A 20,308-nucleotide genomic window follows, 5' to 3' on the forward strand; every position below is an offset into this window, starting at 1 on the left:
CCAAATTTGAGAGTAATTTTAGGGCCATGGGGACAAAAGAAACGGAGACTTTTGAGTCAGAATGTGAAGATGAGGTATACTAAAAAGATCAATCTATAACAAAATATAGAAAATCAACACAATGTGGAAAATGAGGCAAAAAATAGTAATTACGTTTTAGATTAAACTATAATGAATATGACAGAGTTTGAACAATTACAATGCTTTCAATAGATATAAATCATTTTATTTATATTCACTAATCAGTTTAATTAAAACAATAAAGGGCTTTAAAAATAAAAACTATGTTATAGATACAAAGTAGTCTTAGAGAGTAATTTAAGTACCTAAGGTAGTAGTCATAAAATAAATTTAAGTTTACTCTGTTTGCTTAGTTATTTTCTATCCAATATTACTTAAATATTCGCTATTGTCCCTCACAGAGAGGCAACTGGAGATGTCAAGTCATCATCTTTTAAATATTGTTTAGTGCTTGTGCGTTTTATGTGTGTTTCCAAGTTTTATAAAATATATTTGAGCACTCATTTTGTATTTACGGACTTCGTACCTTGCTTAAAACCATTGCTGCCATATCGGACACAAAGAATCTAGCTTCCACGTTGTAATAGAATATGTTATTTTTGATTTTACAAAGGCGTTTTAATTGCATATTGAGTAGCAAGACCTAGATCGGTACGTGAATTGTAATATAGCGAGCCATGGTGCCAGAATAATTCATTATAGTACTATTTAGATTTAGTATAGTATATCAAAAATGATGGCGTATAAAAAATATACTTTAATTGAAAAGATCTTTTTTTATTTTTAAACATCATATTCTATTATCCTATATAGAAATAGCGCACTTGAAAAACTGTCTATAGCAAATACTATAGAATTAAACATAACCTCTCTTTTGCAAAATATCATATCTCGGCTTTCCGGCTACCAAAATCGGCGGAATTTCAGTATTAGTTTATCAAACTATTCAAGATAGTAGTTTTTCATTGACACCAATTTATGTTTTAGGAACAAAATATTTTAGGGGTAGTTTCGAGGGTAAGTACTTACTTCATCAAATACGAGAGGAAAAATACTGTTTTATAGGCAGTATGTACATTTTATAAATATAATATCGGTGTCTTTTGTGCGCGCACTCTATTATTGTGATTATTTTTCCTTTGCTGGATTTTTTTTCAAAAAGCGTATAATTTGGTTTGTTTACTTAGTTTGGGGGTATTATAAATCAGACATATGACAACATTGTACTTGACAGTTGACATAAGTGATAGTCGTAAACAAGGCAAAATGCGGTAAAACTCCGAGTGACTAAAATGTTCGTTAAGTTTTAGGTTTGACTTTTATTCAAGTCGTTATCAGAATAATAAGTAAACAAAATATAATAACAATCACAAGAATTTAGCAAACAAATTATGTCACGTAAAGATATTGCATTTATTAAATACTATAATTTGTAAGTAAGAACAAGTTTTGTGGTTTGAAATGGCAACTTGGAAATTAACTCGGCAAATATTTGGGAATGAAGAATATACATTGTCCGAGGGAGATGTAGTGACAATTGGGAGAAGCACCGACAATACTATAACTTTATGTAGCATGGTTGTATCTAGAAACCATTGTTCGCTCAAAATTGAACGAAACCAAATTATGGTGACTGATTTAAAGGTAAGTTATTACACAAAGTTTATCTACATTTAGAACACGCCCTTTATTGATATATGTACTATGTACTAGAGTATAGACTAATCTATTCTAATTCACGAGACTAATCCACAATCCATATAGACAAGATTGGACTTTATAACATTTATAAATATTTGCAACATATGTGTATCAATATGTTTAACGTTTAATAAACTTAAATTAGTTTCTGGAGTAAGTTTACAAAACGCATGATCTGTATGTGACAGACTGTAATGATGACTCCCAAATATTTATTTATAACTTTAAGTATAAAATAATCTTCATGTAAACTTTATTTATACTTACTTTTTTCTCATCAATTACTTCACATTGACCAAATTAGACCAGTTTGGCAGACTGGCTTCCTCAAGGCGGTTGATTCCCTTGGTGATGTTGTTGTATTACAGTATGGCAGTGCTGATGCCTATCTCCAGGTTAGGCAAAGTGATATTGGGTTTTTTATCAGTATTAACCTTAAGTCTGGAATTAACCCACAATATTGCAATAGGCATGCTCTTATCCCATCATTGTCCATAATACATACAGCATGAAATGGGTGCACCAGTTGGGCCACTGTCTACCCCTTTGGGGATAAAATGTGTGAATATGTGACTGTGGGTGTTATGTCTACTTAAATAAGAGAACTGATACATGAGACGCTACTTTTAAAGAAAAAGTAATTCTATTTGTTTAGATTGGTCAGTAATGTATAAGGAAATTATCACATTTTTTTCTAATTTCTTCTAGCCTTAATGTACATGGTATATACATTACTATGTATTTTTATGGCTAATAATGATTACATGACCAATTGAGCAGAGTTTGACAGGGTGAAATAAGACCTATTTTTAAAATAATGTAAATGACTAGTGTTACAACAATATGAATTTCTAAATTACTATTCACTCAAATATTTTTTTTACTATTCACTTGCTTCCAACTCTGTTTACATGAATGATTTCACCCAGAATAGACGCCCAACTCTATATTAATACAAAACTTTTGAATCAATAATTAATTAGAAGGTTGCATGCTTATTTGTTTATGCTGCCACAATATTAATAGGTCCAGGACACTCAGTCTACATGGTCTAATCAACCAAAACCATCTGGAATCATGCAGCATTTAATGAGGTGTGGAGTGGTTGTGAGGCCTAGTGTTTGCTTAATGGAAGTCTAATTTCAAGTCTATTTATAGTTTCCTTATGTGAAAATTACAAAATACTCAAAAAAAAGGATAAAGTTTACCACATTTTAGAATCACAAAATATTACCATCAATGTAAATTTTAAACAGTTTCACTAACAAGTTCTATTCTGTGTATTATGCTCCCTCAAGTCTGAACAATAAGCATGCACTGTGGTGTTGTACGACATTGTAGCCAATATAGTTACTGGGTATTAGGAGACTTAACATATGTCAGAGGATGACAGTGCACAGTGGAATGCCACACAGTACATTATAAAAATCAAAGTTTTGGATGGTGTTGCTACTGTTTATGGGAGGTTGTATCATTTGCTGTCAAGCAAGCAGGGTACTTATCTCCTCATACAACAGCAATAAAAAAATACATATATATATCTTCGGCATCATCATTTCAAACATAATATAATATGTTGTTTTTGCTTCCTTGGTTTATTAACAATACATGGGCTGGGTGACCTTGGGTTTGATTCTTAACTTGGTTTACTAATTAGTATATACAGCACTTCATACTCCATAAGATTTTTTTAGGTATGTAAAGTTTACCAACCCACACTTGACCTGAATGTTGGAGTAATGCCTAAACCCTCTGAATTGTCAAGGAGGCCCATGCATATCAGTGGACAGTATAAAATACAGCATGGCTATTGTTATTATTATTATGAACAGTAGCACAGAAAATAAGTTTATCTCACATCCTTATTTTAAGTGCAGATAAGCCAATTAGTGTCGTACGCTCTTTCCAAACATTAAACGCGGATATACGGTCGTTGGTTAAACGTAACGTAATCCTGAGAATGCGTCCCGTCTCCGCGGCGCTGAAACCCTACTCCCTAGCCCGTCTACTTCCTATCCGCTCTTGCATGCAGCCGGTCAGCTCTACATGTTAATCGGTTCTGTTCACATTAAACTTATTTAAAATCTGCATATTCTAAGCCACTCGCTCATGACAATGATGCATGCGCGCGCGCTTCTTATCGTGGTTACGAAGGCTGCAGTCATCGAAATGTCGAGAGAAAGTAAAAAAATAAAATCCAAAAAAATTGAATTAGAGGAGATGTTATAATTCATTGTGGCCAAATAGCCCACGTGTGCAAAATCGCGAATGATAAAACTGTTACGTACACAATTTATACTAACGACATCGAAACCGAAGAGCCGACTCTAACGACCAAGAGAAACAGCAGTGACGTCAAGTCTTTAATTAAGTAGTAAAACATCTAACAAAGGTGCTCTCTAATAGCGATGTGCGACACGTCCCTACCCGAATACAAGCTCCTTTGCGTGACCCTCGCAGAAAAGCAAGTGTACGAATGCGTCGCTTCGTTCATATCGCGTGTACGTGCAAAACAGGTTTGTCATAGTCGATCCTAGAAGCGATGCAAACAAGCATTGTATATAATATGTTGCTGAATCGTAAAACTCGTAAGCGTTTAAGTACTAAAAGTATTTCTAGGAATATTGAATGCCTACTCGATCAGGGTAAAAACCTGGAAAAGTCGCAGGGTAGCGTAGAATCACATTTAACTAAACCGAACCAAGACACCAACAATACTAACAATAACTTTACTGAAAACTACATTCCACCCTTTACAAATTCTTCGAAATTTCAAATAAAATAATTCTTTGGGTGCTAGGATTCGTGAGTCTAGTCCGAGCATCTGAAACCCGCAAGCTTGCACTGCCTTTCGTTAGGAAAACGTATACTGCCAACAAGCGCGCCAATCCTGGGCTACATAATATCTTACAGAATAGCGAAACATACACCAATTTACCACGCCATTATACCTGAAAGATTAGGGAGATGTGCAACTAACGCACTTATTTCGTCGAGCTTATCCCTATAATGTGAAAGCAAGCAGGCTTATATAACACAAATACCAATCTTAGAAGTGAAATCAGTAGTTCAACTTTTGCAAAATTGTCCCATCTGATAGGTATCGTGAATTTATTGAGATTGTACAATACTTCGAGATCCCACATGGACGTTAGCGTTGATTTATAAATCTAGATGTAGAACAGTGACGTCCGTCTGTGCATGGTCTAACACGAACTCTAAACGATTTGACGCTTTTTTATTTAAAACAATCATAAAACAAAAGTTTTAAATAATTTTTATTCATCTCTTTTTACATAGCGGTACCTTAAAGGGTTTTTCCACTGCTTTTCGAAAGTTACTGAAATATCGACAGTCCTTACGCAAAGTATTGAATCTGCAAAATACAATTTTGGACATTCGATACTATACGTAGGGACCGTCGAAATTGGACCACTTAGTCCGGCGCTTCCGTTGACCTTGGCGAAAATATTTTGAATAGTGTTCTTTAGCTCATCCATTGTTTTTGGACGATTGGTATACACTAAGGACTTATGATATTCCTATAAAAAATCACAGGATGGTAAATCTGGTGACCGCGGGCAACTCTAAATCACCCCTTAAAGAGATAGGACGTTCGCCGAAGTGTTCAAGTGATCCTGGTTATTTTAGACACACTACCGGTATCAATAGAAGTGTTCTCCCATTGGATGATAATTTTCTTTTCTGAACGCTCGTTGAGTTGTAAAATTGAATTAAGATTTTAAAAAACGTCGCCTCTAAGCCCGTCCACTGCGTAGTAATTTATGAACTAACCTCTAAGAAAATTAAGCTAGGCCCATTCAAATGCCCCAGGTGTGGTGCGCAATCAGGAGCATAGCTACCGCTGTATCAGCCGTATCAATGATACGGGACCCCGGACTTTAGGAGATAAACGTTAAACTTAAGCGGACGCCTAGAAGTTCGCACCGCCTCGAAAAGTCCTAAGTATTTTTTTATAGGGCCCCTATACTATGGCTACACCACTGCGCGCAATTCAAATACGTGAGTTCTTCGTGACACATCCTATATAATACAGTGGAGAAACTCGTATATGCGTTAAGATGCCCTGCCTACTGTAAGAAAAACAGATATAAGTTCAAGGTATGCTCGTATAGCACACCTTACCTAATGGGTGTAGCCTGTAGTTCGTATATAAAATTTCTATTGCGTACCTACTATAACTAAATAAACAGGTATAAAGCAACTTATTGGGGACATGCTAGCCCAACTTAATCCTGGTAGCGATCCATACCGATATTGGTACGACGTAGATCAGATTAACAATTCAAATATGTCCTATAAAACAGAATTACTGTTAGAAAGACCGAGACACGTCTATTCGCGTGGCAAATTGCATCCATGTCTGTTTAGCAGTTACTGCGTTTGCTACTAATAAACATATAAACTTTTTCTCAAATATTCGAATTTATAATACTAATAATATAAAATAAGTAAGAAGTAAAATTTCGTTCAATTTCAACGCTTGCTAGGAAACCGGCCCTCCAGCCCACATTGGTCGCAGGTGGCCGAAATCGAAGCTTCGGATGGACACTATATTATATAACTAAAACTATATTAGATCGAAACTTACACAATATTACCAAAGTGTAACGTTGACAGTGGACACGGAGTTTACATAATATGTATTTGTTAAAGCTTATTCAATAAATACTTTCAGAGCTCAAATGGTGTTTTCGTTGGAAGTACAAAAATCCCTCCAAATGTACCTTATATTGCCAAAGACTCAGACACAATAGGTATAGGTTGGGATACAAGCATATCTTCAACGGGGATTGACAATACTCAGAAATATTTGTTTAAAGTTGCCAGAGAAAATAAAGCATGTCACGATATCGAAAGAAGATTATCGGGATATGATAGCAAGACAGATTCAACGCCGTGTAACTTGTTGAAAGAGAATTCAACAAAAGCAATCAAACGAAAAGCTGACTTCAATATAACTCCTAAAAAAGAAAAAGAACCCAAAAATGAAATTGATGACGAGATAATACACATAAAGTCGGAGAGTGATAATGAAAATTTGGATAGTGATATTAAAAAACCTAAACTAGAACCAATAACCGAGACGCCTCAAATTCGATGCATTCCAATAGAAAAAATTAAAAATGAAAATGAATATTTACAATTGGAAGCATTTAATGTTAAACAGGAATACTTAGCTTATGATGATGAACCAATTGAAGTAGATAGTGACAGCGATAGGGAATCTGAACAGTGGTTAGCACGACTTTCTCAAAATTCTCCAGGAAAACCATTGAAAAGGTTGTCACAACAAAATAAAGAAGAGACGGAAGATAGCTCTTACAGTCAGCTAGAAGACTTTGTTGATTTAGACAACTTATGGAGCAAAGTAGAAGATGATGTAATTTTAATAGAACCTTCAACAAATGAAGAAAAATCCTTTACGATATCTGATGAAATACTAAATTTCAATGATCATTTACAAGATGAAATAGAAAATAATCTTGATGCAACAATTAAACCACCGGAACATATTAATCTTGTACAAAATATTGATGAAATTGATGGATTTTGCAATGAACAATCTTCTATTCAAAAACAACAAATTCCAATTATAGATGCACGAAAAATCCAAAAAGAAACAAAACGAATTACTCAATTAACAGAGCCCCCAGATCATCCACCTAAAAAACAATCAACCAACAAGTTACATGAAAGTAAGTATTACTTGCTGCTATTGATTATATTATTCAAATTATAAAAAGTGAATATGACTATCAGTTAATTGGTAAAGTTGGAAAAGGGAAATGTAATTGCCTTTTTCCTAATCTAAAACACTATTATAGACATCATCTGATTATAATCGACCTAATGAATGTACATAGCCCGTGAAAAGGTATTTTGTATATTATATATTATAGTACATATAGTTTGTAAGAAGAAGTAAGAAAACAATACTAAAATACTTTTACATATACAAATTCAATCATATATTAACTTTCATTTCTAAAAACTGGGTAAAAGTTTAATTACCCAATGTGTAAAGAGGCATACAAAAGTAATCTTCAATGTTTTTCTAAAATATGGACGAAAAATATTTTTATATCATTCACATACATACCGACGTAATAATCGGGTTACTAACACTACTCATATCGTTCTTACAATTATTATAGTCAATACCTTAGTGTTAGACCGTTGGACTTGTTAATATGTTATAAATCTATAATTGATGATGTTTCAATGGATGTAATGGATTTATTATATTACTTAAAGTAAATTTATTTGAGACATGTAACTGTTTCATTTACAATTCTCTTCAAATAGTCATCGATTCAATTTCAGGTAAAACTAAAAGTAGTTCATCAAAACGCAGCAAATCTAAAAAAGAATCTACATCGAGGCGACATATATCCAAGTCAGACAAGGAAGCACGCAAACAAAAATTGAAAGAATTGGCTATTAAAGAAAGAGAAAAAGATAATTCCACAGAAAGTAAAATTGACAATTCGAGTAAATCAACAGTACATGCAAAGGTTACTGCAACAAGTCGAAGTGCATTTTTGGGTGATACAATACAAATTGTTAAACCATTAAATAGGAAAGAAAAAAATGAAGAAAATTCGAAACTCAAAAACGACGCCGATGACGAAAAAAAGATTCAAAGCAAGGATAAAAAAACAACTAAAGATAATAATAATCGAAATAAATCTGATGAAGGAATCACCATTAAGCATATCAAAGATTCTAGAGTGCCACTCAAAAATGTTAAACCACTATCAGATAGGGAAGATGTCAGTTTGCATGAGAAAACAATTCTTGGAAAGCCATTTAATAAAGTTGAGCCTTTGTCCCATAAACAGTCGACTACAAAAAAAACTGTTCGTTTTTCTGATGCAGGACCTAAGGTCCATGTGTTTGAAATAGAGCCTGGAAATAAAATGAAAAAGATTCAAATGATGAAAACGACATTACTGGATGTTAGACACGTTCCAATGTTTTCATTAGATAAAATTGCTTTAATGAAAATTCTGCGATGGAATCCACAGTGGTTAGAAGAGCAAATAAATAATGACGACTGCCCTCCTATATTGGGACATAATAAGCAGCCAATGTCAATTTTCCATTCATTTTCAAACCATGCACAATATGCACAGTAAGTAGTTATTTGCATTGTGGCCTTATTACTCTCATGTAAATTCACTAAATACGATTACAACATGAACAAACAAAACACGTGCCGTCGTATATGATCATTTTTTATTTTGTCTAAAAGAAATACTAACCAGTTCAACTTTTTATTTAAAACATATCTTAGAATATTATAACATTCATAAATAAGTTATTTTTTTTTAATAATAATTAACAACTTATTGAATTTTAGAATCGTTCTTGTTTCAATTGGAAATATTATTATTATAATATATAAATCAAATTTTAGTGTATTTTGTGTTAAACAGAGGCTGAAATGCCGAGGAAAATGGAATTTACACCAATTAACTCTAAACTTATTTCATGTGATGGCTAGAAAATATTAAAATATTGACTTTTTCAACACAGACAAATTGGTGATTTATTACTAATGGAAATCTGGGAGTGTTTAACTATAGCATACATGAAAGTTCGAGAACAAAGAAATGATATTGTGATGCGCATAGAAAATATTCCACCTGCCCCACCATTGGAAAATAGCTTCGATTTATTAAACATAAGTGTAAACGGTAAGACTTTATTTTCCACTATTTCTGTATTATATTATATACTACTAAAATATTTTATTCGGAGATATTACAAAACCTTGCGAGCCGAGAATGCTTATTTAGTATTGGTTATTGTAAGGAGTGAGTGCAGCAAAAAGAAAGTTTAATATTGACGTATTCCAAAGAAAACACAAATATGATGGATAATAGCGTCATTTCGCGTAAAAATAACAGTTTCGTTATTTACTCACAAATTGCACTGTAGCCCCAGTAATCATCGTCTGTGAGCACATTAGTATAGAATGTTGCGTTTGTATTACTTGTTTTTGACCTTCCCAAACATGAATTCAATCGCTTAATGGCGCTAAATGGTGACCCCAGTAAGGCAATCTACAAAACATACGAGTACTTTAATATATTTAATTAATATTTCATTTTCAGTGTCAGTGCCTTCATCTGAAGCCAAAAAAGTGCCGAGAGTGGGAGCAATACTTCTCGTCATTTTTGGTCCAGAAAATGCTAGATGCCAAAGATTTTTCTCTGTACATAACGTCAGATGTCTTCCATCTCCACCAAGTTAGTACTTCAGTTCTGTATATATGATGTTAAACAAGCCTCGGATTGCAAAAAATAAGCCAAATACATTGAATTGGGATCCTTATCTTTATAAATGCAGCACCAACCGACGGATTGATGACGGGGACTTCGATAACGGAGCGGAAAATATATTTTTACAGAATTGTTGATTTCTGACAGTTTACTTGCTAACGTTATTTATCGTTTATTATATTTGTTCATGTTGAAGCAATTATTATTTAATATTATATAAATAGACTAGCGCTTGCCCGCGACTTTGTTCGCCTAAACTACAGAAATAATTTTAAGGATAATTGTAAAACTTAGGTATTACCCAATCTATTAAGTTCTTTTAACGCTATAAAACAGTATATCCCGAATTTTATACTGAGACTGATCATTTCAAAGGCGTCGTTTTTTTATTATATCATATTACTTTTTGTGTCATTAAATATAGTATAATGTCTAGACATTGATGATAATACTAGTATTGAGTGACAGATGGGCCTATGTCCGTAAATAATTAATTAATATTGAAAGATGACATTCTTATTCAGATTAAACTTTAGTAATAACAGCGAACACGGTAGCGTGTTGAGTCCGTCCGATCCGTTAATTCATAAGTTTAATTACATCTAGGATAGGTTTATTAATAGTAGGTGCGTTAGGGTAAAAACATCGAGTGTCAAAAACCAAAAAAGAAACAAAATACTTGCATTTGACGTCAGCGGACATAAGATGCGAGCGCAAGAAAGAGATGGAGCGATATGCCCACTCCGCCCACTCCTGCACGCAATATTTGAAATTTGATTGTCTGTCTGTCTCATTTCTTATCGAATTGTAATGCTATTTTCACAGAAGGATTTCTTTTTTGTACTAATTTCTGTTACATATATTAATATAATAAATGCACAAAATCAAACATAGTCAAATACCCTATTGTTACTTGTATAATACTTTGAACACTGTCAATACTATTTGTTGAATTAGCCTGTGTACATTCGGTGTCAACGGGCCGGCATAATTGCGTAGACTGCCGAGAGGTCACTTCGTCAGTCGACATTCTATTGGACCCCACTCCACTTACCATCAGGTGCAGTGGAGTGTCTTTGCCGTGCTTGGATAAAAAAAACTGTATAAGGATTAAGTTTAATTATTCGTAGTCATATTAGTGGTAGGGACATTGGTTTTCCTGGTGTCTATCGGCACTGGGTAGTTAAGTGAGCGATACATATTTGTAAGTTAGTGATTTTATTTCGTATTTCGATTTATATTCGAAGATAGTAGCGTTCCCACAATTATGTGGAAATACGATATAAAGATATAATAAATAAATAAGAACCTATTTTCCTTTCAATTTGAATTGCTAGTTAAATCATTATTCTCTTTTTGTGTTCTTTATAATCCCTTTATATATTTCAATATCTTGGGATGGGGACCACGCAAGTTCGGCACCATCATTTGACTTAAAGTGGCGTAGGAAATAATTAAACGCCATATTGGGTTTCATGACACATTCACTTTTAACATGCAAAATTAACTACCTCTGTACCGAATTTATCTTGGGATACCATGAAAATGTATAATAATAAATAATAAAATAGTAATGTATTCTTTGTGAATTTATCGTTCGCTTTAACGGTGAAGGAAAACATCGTGAGGAAACCTGCACATCTGAGAAGTTCTCTATAGGAATTTCAAAGGTGTGTGAAGTCTACCAATCCGCACTAGGCCAGCGTGGTGGACTAAGGCCTAATCCCTCTCAGTAGTAGAGGAGGCCCGTGCTCAGCAGTGGGCAAGTATATAATACAGGGCTGATATTATTATTATTATTATTATTATTACCATGAAAAGCTTCCGGCTCTGATAAAGTGATATATTTTTTTGTGCCCAATATCAGCCGGAAGTCTGGAATTTATACCCAATATTATAATATTATAGTCTCCCACGTATCACATCATACGTGACGGAACCTGACAAAAAGTGGGTGCAATATAGTTGCGCCCGTGCATACCCCTTGGGGTGTAAAAGGCGTGAAAGTTGTACGTGTGTGCGTGTATGTAAACTGAAAATGAATAAAAGCACCCTCCAGTATTTAGAGTTAACCTTTTACAACCAAACTTATAAAAGCTAAGTACTGTTTTTCTGTTACAGGTAACATGAACTCTTTCTTTTCGCTCTCATTGCAATCAGCTCATAGTGAAAAAATATTGTCATTGAGACAGGGAGAAGTAGTACTAGCAAAAACATTAGCTCATATAAGTAATGAATTAATGCTATTTGAAGCCATGGAGTACATGGCCAATTCACCACTCGGAGAAATTATTTTACAACCTAAACCGTATCATTTCCCGAAAGTCGGTGCGAATCCTGTGTTAAATACCAAATCACCGGTACGTATGTTTTAAGCCACTAAATATTTCAGTTTTAGGGAAAAATATATATTACCCTTTTACATACTTGCAGTGGACAATGACTTTAAATCCAAGTCAGCAAATGGCAGTGAATGCATCGGTCTCCGCCGCGTTAAGTGATCGCCCTTCTGTACAGATGGTACAGGGTCCGCCGGGTACTGGTGCGTATGAACTACCAACAGTCTTCAGATGAACAATACTGGATCGAATAAGTCATTATTAAGCGTTTAATATAAACGACAGACACTGTAGTCGGATAAATTTATATTTATTTTTTATATTTACAGGAAAATCTAGTGTCATATGTTCTATGGTTATGTCATATTTTTATGACTCGAAAAGCAGAAGAAATCAGAACCATGGAAAAATATTAATATGTGCGACGAGCAACGCCGCAGTCGATGAACTAGTTATCCGATTACTGAAAATACGTCAAACGTTGCCCAAAGGTAGCTTCAATGTGTTTTATTATCTCGATTAATATGAATTATGTTAAATTTTCATGCCTTAAGCCCTTCCCCTGTGTCAATGGCTTTGACCAATCGTTGCGTAATAATGGAATATTAATATGCAAAAATTGACGAATAATTTCTTAAAAAATGAATTTCAGATATTTTTGATAATTTTATTGGAACTAAATATTTCTTATTAAATAATTATCAATATAATAGTGTTGGATGCAAATTAAAATTATGTGTACTTTAGGAGGAAATACATGTAATCGTCTATATTAGCGGAACTTCCTTATAAAATTCATGAAACAATACATATTGAAAAAAAAAATAAACAACCAAAGTAAAGATAATATATAGTACAAATATGATATTTAATTATAAATTTGGAATAGATAGCCTATAAAAATCATAAATTTGGAGGTCAGGGTGTCGCGCGCGCGGCACGTGGCTGATGTGTGTGGTGGTGTTGTCAGAGGAGCGGTTCCGCATGGTGCGCGTGGGGCGCGCGGAGGCGATGCACCCGTGCGCGCGCGACGTCAGCTCGCAGCAGCTCGCGCGCCGCGACCACGCGCGCGCCGCGCACCACGCGCACGCGCACCACGCGCACCACGCGCACCACGCGCCCCACGGACTCGCGCAGGAGGTTAGTACCACTTGACAAACTTAAATATCACCATACCAATACTTATACATATTGCAAATATTACTGTGCAATCAAGAAAGAAAGAAAAAACGTTTATTGCGGTAACTCACACTAAACATAAATTATATGTAAGTATTAACAGTAATTAAAACTAATTATAATAATTTAAAATAAAAGGAAAAAAAATAATAAAATAAAACGACAAGACTAAAAGCCTCACAGGTATAACCAACAATGTGTACCGTACCTATTGAACAGTTGTGTGAGTACGCAAGAGGTCCCATCTCAGCTTAAAATGCTGCATCAATTCTAAACTTATAATTTATTTCTACTTTTAGATTTCCCACTTAGAAGCAAAAATGAATATGTGGAAGGCCGCGATACAGGATGCTAAAGACCCTGTGCGAGTGGCGTACTGTCAGTCCCGTATGGCAGAGGTCGCGAAGAGGTTAGCGTTGGTGCGCCAGAGCGGCGGGCTCGGCACGGACGCACACGCGAGCAGCGAGGCGCTGGCGCATCTCGAGCGAGTCATCGTCGAAGGCGCGGACATCGTCGTCACGACGCTCGCTAGCGCGTACACGCACAAAACCAAAGTGTACGTGCACCTATTTTTTTATTGACGAAATGTCTTTCAAATATAAGTCTTATTCCATTCTGTCTGTAATAATTCGTTTTACGTCTAACAACGACTTACAATTTTAGATGACTATTAAATGCGACCATTGATATTTTGCACTGAAAATTATATACGACAATCGCGATAAAAATGCTTTTATTTAACTGGTTAAAGCATTTTATATGAAAAGCCATGTGTTTTTATTTATTTTACGTAAAATAAACATGCCGCCCATTATTTTTTCATGTACAGTTTCTTCTACTATTCCTAAATAGATGTAGGTCTAGATCTATCCTACCTATTAGATATTGGCGTTATATAAATTACTATGACGTCTAAACACGTCCGTCAAAACGTATAATAGGAAGTGTAGTGAGCCACAAAAGTAGCCCCACCAACTCGAAATTTCGAATCGCTTTTAAGCTTTTGTGTCTTTATCAACAATCGTTTTTTATTCACTAAAATAAACTTCAAATGGTTTACTAAATTTGAGATAAAGAAAAAACAATATTTCGACTGAAGTCAATGTGTAAAAGCAATTTGTTCAGCTGCTTTTGCGGCTGATTGTACATACGTCTAAACAAGTTAATTGCAAAATATTTTAATATAATAACTTCGCAGGTTGAAGCGTCGTATCGCGTTGTGTATAATAGACGAGGCGGGGCAGGCCATCGAGCCGGAGACACTGATCCCTCTGATGCTCGACGTCACGCACCTCACCCTCATCGGTGACCCACAACAACTACCCGGATTCATTTGCTCACAGGTTGGCCAACAGTTACATATTAGGTGTTATACGTGGCTTCGCCCATGTGTAGAGCCTTCCCGTTACAAAAATCCATAAATAACTGTAGTGCTACACAGTGCCACCTGTACTAGTACTGTCCCCGCAAGCAAGTTGCATTGACAAAAGTATCCTGTGTTAAACCAGAACGTGGTCTATTCGTGTGCCAGATGCCATTCATATCGGTTCAGCAGTTTCTGTTTTTACTTCTAAGAAACATCTAAACACCAAAAATCGCATTTATAGTTATACTAATAGTAAATAAGACAAGACTAGATGTTCTGCTCTAGTCGCGGCTTTACACGCCTTTAAGATATAATTTATTTAAAACGTAACATGTAAGATATTTGTATAGCCATATATGTATTCGCCAAACTCACCCAAATTGGTTTAGCAGTTACTACATTTACCTACTTCTAAACAGCTTCAAAACCTTCAAACCTTACATGGTCACAAACATTCGCATTTATATTGGTGAGACATATTTTCCAGCGTGCCAAGAAACACGGTCTAGGCGAGAGTCTGTTCGCGCGCCTGACGTCGAGCACGGAGCAGTGGGCCGGCGCCGGCCCCGTGGTGTTGCTCGACCGGCAGTACCGCATGCACCCCGACATCATCGACTACCCCAACCGGGCCTTCTACGACTGCAAGATCAAAACTGTGGCGCCGCAGCGGCCGCCACTCAACGTGCCGCCCTACTCCATCATCAGTATATCCAGCGGCAACAAAGGACAAGGTGATGCACCAGTCCTTATTAAAATATTTATTAATAATGTATCATTTATACATTTTATTAATTAAAAAAAAAACAATACAAATTTGATCAACAGTATCTACGGATTGAAGGAATAAGTAATAGAGTTTTTATAGTTAATGTAAACAATATGCCAGTATGTGTATTGGCTTTGTGAATGACAGCAGCGCCTCCTACAATTTGCAACTTTGTTGGTTATGTCAAATATTGACATACAAGTGTTTTAATCATTTCTAATAAATAAAGTTACTATATGACAAAAACAAAGACTGCAGATTGTATTTCATATTAACAGTACATGAAAGGAGGATATAATTAATAAAACAGTTTTAAAAGTATAAAACGCAATATAAGTTTCCGACCGTACAAAATGTAAGAATATTGAAGAGCAATGACACAATGGCAAATCTTATTTATTAGAAATCCACATCATAATATTAACCTACTATAAAACAAGTTAAAATATAAATACTCCCGTAACTAAGAGTGATGAAACACACATCATTTATTATTTTACTGTAAGTAAAGACCTGAATTAAAATTTATTAATTACAGATCAAATATCTTGTGGTATCACTGAAGTATAATGCAATAGAATTGATACCCAAAATATTATGAAAACATAATTCGGACATGCTTGCGCATAATTTGATTGTCGCCTCCAATAAAATGTTCACTACAATTTTATTGTAAAGTTTTGGAGTAATATAATTTGGCGCGACAGGTTCGTCGGGTGGCAATGAGCTAGAGGCGATGGGCGTAGCGCGGCTGGCGCTGGCACTGAGCGCGGGTGCGCGTGCGCAGCGCCTGTCGCTGGCCGTCGTCACGCCCTACCACGCGCACAAGGACCTCATCCGCAAGAACCTCGCGGCACTGCACCAACAGTCAGTACCCATCACTAACCACTACATCCGTGCCTTTTCACACCTTATTCACTACTTTTACGTCATTACAATATTTTATGATCGTGTTTCATTAATTTCTATGCAATCTCTAATCATAAAACTGAAATCAACTGTGCAAAAGTTTCTTTTGATGAAGTATACCGTTAATGATGATCATTTGCATTTTTATACAGCCTCTTGTATTTAGTAAGTAAAAGTTAAGTATAAATTAAAAACAATTACGTAAACAAAAAAAAATATTTAAAAAGGGCAATATAACACAAACAGGAATCAGCTGTTGCGTGAGTCGACAATCGCGCACGCGTAGTGAAAGTCGCGCGGGGTTCATAAGCAAAATTGACATTTGATTTCGATGTAGTTGTCAGGAACCATTAACTTCATTTTCGGGAGCAGTTTCCTTACATCCTTTATATTCGTGATTAGTGCGAGTAATCTATTAGCACATCATTAATATTATTTTGGTTCTTATTAATCTTACTACCTCGCGATGTTTTGGAACCGACAACCGGATCAGGTCAAATGACATCAGCCCGGTCAGACTCCGGGTTGATGTCATTTAATCATTAATTATCCTCCGTAAATGGCAACAGGCTCGCTTTATATTACATAGGAGCCAACACAGTTCATCTTTCTCATAAAAGATAAAACGCATTATGCTAAGTGTATGTGTTTGTATGTGTGCAGTGGGTCGGAGGTGGAGGTGAACACGGCGGACAGCTTCCAGGGGCAGGAGCGCGATGTGATCGTGGTGTCGCTGGCGCGCAGCCAAGGCGTGGGCTTCCTCACGCACGCCGGCCGCATGAACGTCATGCTCACCCGCGCCCGCCACGCGCTGCTCATCTGCCTCAACCCACACGCCATGATGGTAGCGACCCACGAATATATGTGCCCTTTGTAATACTAACACCCCCACCCCCCCCCCCCCACCCCCGGGCAATTCTTGTGCGCTCGGTCTCCGTACCAAACGCACGGGGGGACATTTGTCGCGGCCCTTGGCACACTGATAAATATGTATACCTCATGGTTGTCAATTCACATTTGAGGCCTGTAAGGGCTTGCGAACAGTTTCCTAGCCTTCTCCCCTCCTCCCATTCTAAGAGGTTTCCTTATCCTTTCCCCACACTTCCTTCTCAGGTGCCCCTACCAATTTTCTTGCTGGACCCTGCAGTCACTAAGCCAGGGGATTGCAGTATCCCCCCGGTGTTAAGTGTGGGGTCCAACCCCAAAAAAAATAATATACAAAAACATACATCTATTGTCCAATTTATCAACTATAGTTATACTAAAGATGCAATTTATGTTTGCACATTTATCATGTTAATGTTTAAATTAAAATATTAATATGTAAACGTTACCTATTTTGCAGAGAAATGACCAGTGGCGCACACTAATCGAAGACGCACAAAGGCGGAACATGTTTAAATCTCTCCCCACTAAACTATGCAAGCCATTGTCTCCGGATAAAGTGCCGACGGACGACATCCTTAAATATTTGTATCCTAACTTGAACGAATGAATTTAACCAGTCATTCACGTAACTGTATTTACCGCTATATATTTTGTAAGTTAAAATAATTATAAGTATATGTAATGTTCTAATTTTGTTGATAGTTTTATATCTTTCAATAAATAGTGTTGATAGTTCAGTTGTTGTTAAAGTGTCTTTACTAAACCTATGTTGAAATTGTAAACCTAGTTAAGCATGTTGTTTCACCTCAGCAACTCAGAACTGTTTTTAAAACATTTCTTTCAATACAAAAGTATTGTTCTTTAATTAATCTATGGCATCTTGTAATTGTGTATTGATATTTTTTTCCATCCGGTTTATTTTCTGGAAGGTTATATCAAATTTTCATTATTTTCTTAAAAAAGAAAAGGTTTAAATATAGAAAAAAACTAACTACATTACCATTTGTATCAAGGTGACAGACACGAACTGAGCATGAATCCCGTACGCGCCATGATGCAAGTCCTTTAGTCACAAAGAAACCTTCGGTCTTAAAGAAAAAACTGTTATTACACATCAAACTATAATTACCCGGCAATAAAATAGTAATAGTGCACAATACTTACTTTAATATACAAGGTCATAATCAAAAAAATCATTTCAGGGTCACATACATTGTTAACATCTTGACAGCTAAAGTAGCCGTGCTGCAAAATGACTGCATACTTGCGACATGTCTCTTACGCACGATCAATAAGCGTATTATCGTTTGATCCTTAAATTTCGGAACATGGTTTTACTCTCCTTTCTGGGCAAGCCTTCCTCTGGATTTCCTATAGCTATTGAAAGGAAAGCGTGGTACGTACTTCCAGTATTCAATATTTCGAGTGTCAGATAATGTTGCTGAATGTTGTATAGACAATAGTTAATACAATATTATCTGACCTCTATCAGTGAATATAAATTATTTATAGTACACAATTGTAAAGCTGATATTGACCATGCTATCGATAGCATTATTTTATTGATACACAGCCGACTTCAATGAACGATAACAATAGCTTTTTCGGTCAATGGCGAAAATAGCTGTATACAATAAATTTTTTTTTTGACATGTTTACATTTTTTTTACATATCTTACATTTGTTACCCTGACACGGGCAGGCTCCTACAACCACACTGGACTTTTGAGTGGGCGCTTCAGGCGCTTGCAACACTTTAAGTGACCATGCGGGGGGCAACCCCACTAATGGGTTATGAAATTTAGCTCAAGACGGCCACTGGGAGAGGGTGCAGACATCAGCGATTATATAGCATAAGCGAACTATCTGTTATCGTTATTTGTCTTCACGTGGACAAGAACTATTAGAAGAGAGATTTCTAAATGGCTTACATATTATATTGATTGGTTCTTCTTTGAATCGGATCAAAGATTAGATTGGGATCGTTGATTGATATCGGCCGTTAATGTACATATTATTATATCGATATTAAAGACTGGCAAGGAATGACATAATTATCATAGGAACTCAAGTTCTCTTTAATACTTTCGATAGTATTGTCAATATCGAATAACATATAAAAGGCCCAATAACAGAACAATATATTAAATGGAAGTAATTACCGATTCTATCGGTTATAACAAAATTTAACGATACTATTAAAATAGGGTATTTAATAAAAAAGCTATATTATTTATAGCCTAAGCAAACATTACCTTTAAATATTATTCACAAGTGACTAATTATTACTATTGTGTAGTTTGTTCTTTACATCAGAGCATTTTAGATACCCAAAACTATCAAAATCCTGGGGCCGCCAGCCCTAAACTATTTCCTTAGTAACACGTGTGATAAATAGATTTTAGTATGTACCTTGAGTGTATTCATACTCGCTAGCTAGTAATGACGTCTAATGTACAGGTTTCATGTGATAAGTATGTACGTATAAATGTATGTATAAATACTTCCAGAGCCTAGATAGGCACATAAGTTTAACATGACTTGAAATGTTGTCAATTATAATTGAACTCATAAATCCAATGTATATAAGTTCATACTAACGATCAATCATATTTTCATAATTTGTAATGGAAATATAGCTGATCGTTAGCATGAACTAATATATTAATGTGTTAGGAACGTTATAAATTATTATAACGTTCGTTATAAGAGAGACTTTCAATAAAACAAAGTGTAAGAGGTATGTAAACATTGTTTCTTTTTAATAGCATACCATTGCATAGCCTTCTTGTTTTGCCAAATTCCAATTAAATAGATGGCACTAATC

At 35.4% G+C, this 20,308-nt stretch overlaps 1 protein-coding gene across 3 annotated transcripts; it reads left to right on the plus strand.

Annotated features, from left to right (window-relative positions):
• The first annotated feature begins 1,255 nt into the window (after nucleotides 1-1,255).
• LOC115440057 (helicase sen1) lies at nucleotides 1,256-20,230 on the plus strand. Of its 3 annotated transcripts, XM_037439014.1 has the most exons (16): nucleotides 1,256-1,665; nucleotides 6,422-7,442; nucleotides 8,071-8,881; nucleotides 9,286-9,446; nucleotides 9,867-10,001; nucleotides 12,156-12,394; nucleotides 12,468-12,576; nucleotides 12,703-12,864; nucleotides 13,296-13,513; nucleotides 13,852-14,108; nucleotides 14,751-14,895; nucleotides 15,406-15,649; nucleotides 16,392-16,551; nucleotides 17,257-17,437; nucleotides 17,939-18,133; nucleotides 18,684-20,230. In XM_037439014.1, the coding sequence occupies exons 1-15, from the start codon at nucleotides 1,483-1,485 to the stop codon at nucleotides 18,086-18,088; spliced, it is 4,176 nt and encodes a 1,391-aa protein (XP_037294911.1). In that variant the 5' UTR covers nucleotides 1,256-1,482; the 3' UTR covers nucleotides 18,089-18,133; nucleotides 18,684-20,230. The 3 variants fall into 3 exon arrangements, with proteins under 3 accessions (XP_037294911.1, XP_037294910.1, XP_030020061.1); XM_037439013.1 differs by having other exon boundaries at nucleotides 17,939-19,817; XM_030164201.2 differs by having other exon boundaries at nucleotides 13,344-13,513; nucleotides 17,939-19,817.
• Nucleotides 20,231-20,308: the final 78 nt, after the last annotated feature.

Source organism: Manduca sexta, chromosome 15 (assembly GCF_014839805.1).
Source record: "Manduca sexta isolate Smith_Timp_Sample1 chromosome 15, JHU_Msex_v1.0, whole genome shotgun sequence".
Lineage (NCBI taxonomy): Eukaryota > Metazoa > Arthropoda > Insecta > Lepidoptera > Sphingidae > Manduca > Manduca sexta.

Bases quoted from the DNA above. Each gene is read 5' to 3' on its own strand.
- LOC115440057 (XM_037439014.1), top strand. From the start codon at position 1,483: ATGGCAACTTGGAAATTAACTCGGCAAATATTTGGGAATGAAGAATAT. The intron at 1,666-6,421 runs GTAAGTTATTAC...AAATACTTTCAG, and splicing joins TTATGGTGACTGATTTAAAG to AGCTCAAATGGTGTTTTCGT. The intron at 14,896-15,405 runs GTTGGCCAACAG...CATATTTTCCAG, and splicing joins CCGGATTCATTTGCTCACAG to CGTGCCAAGAAACACGGTCT.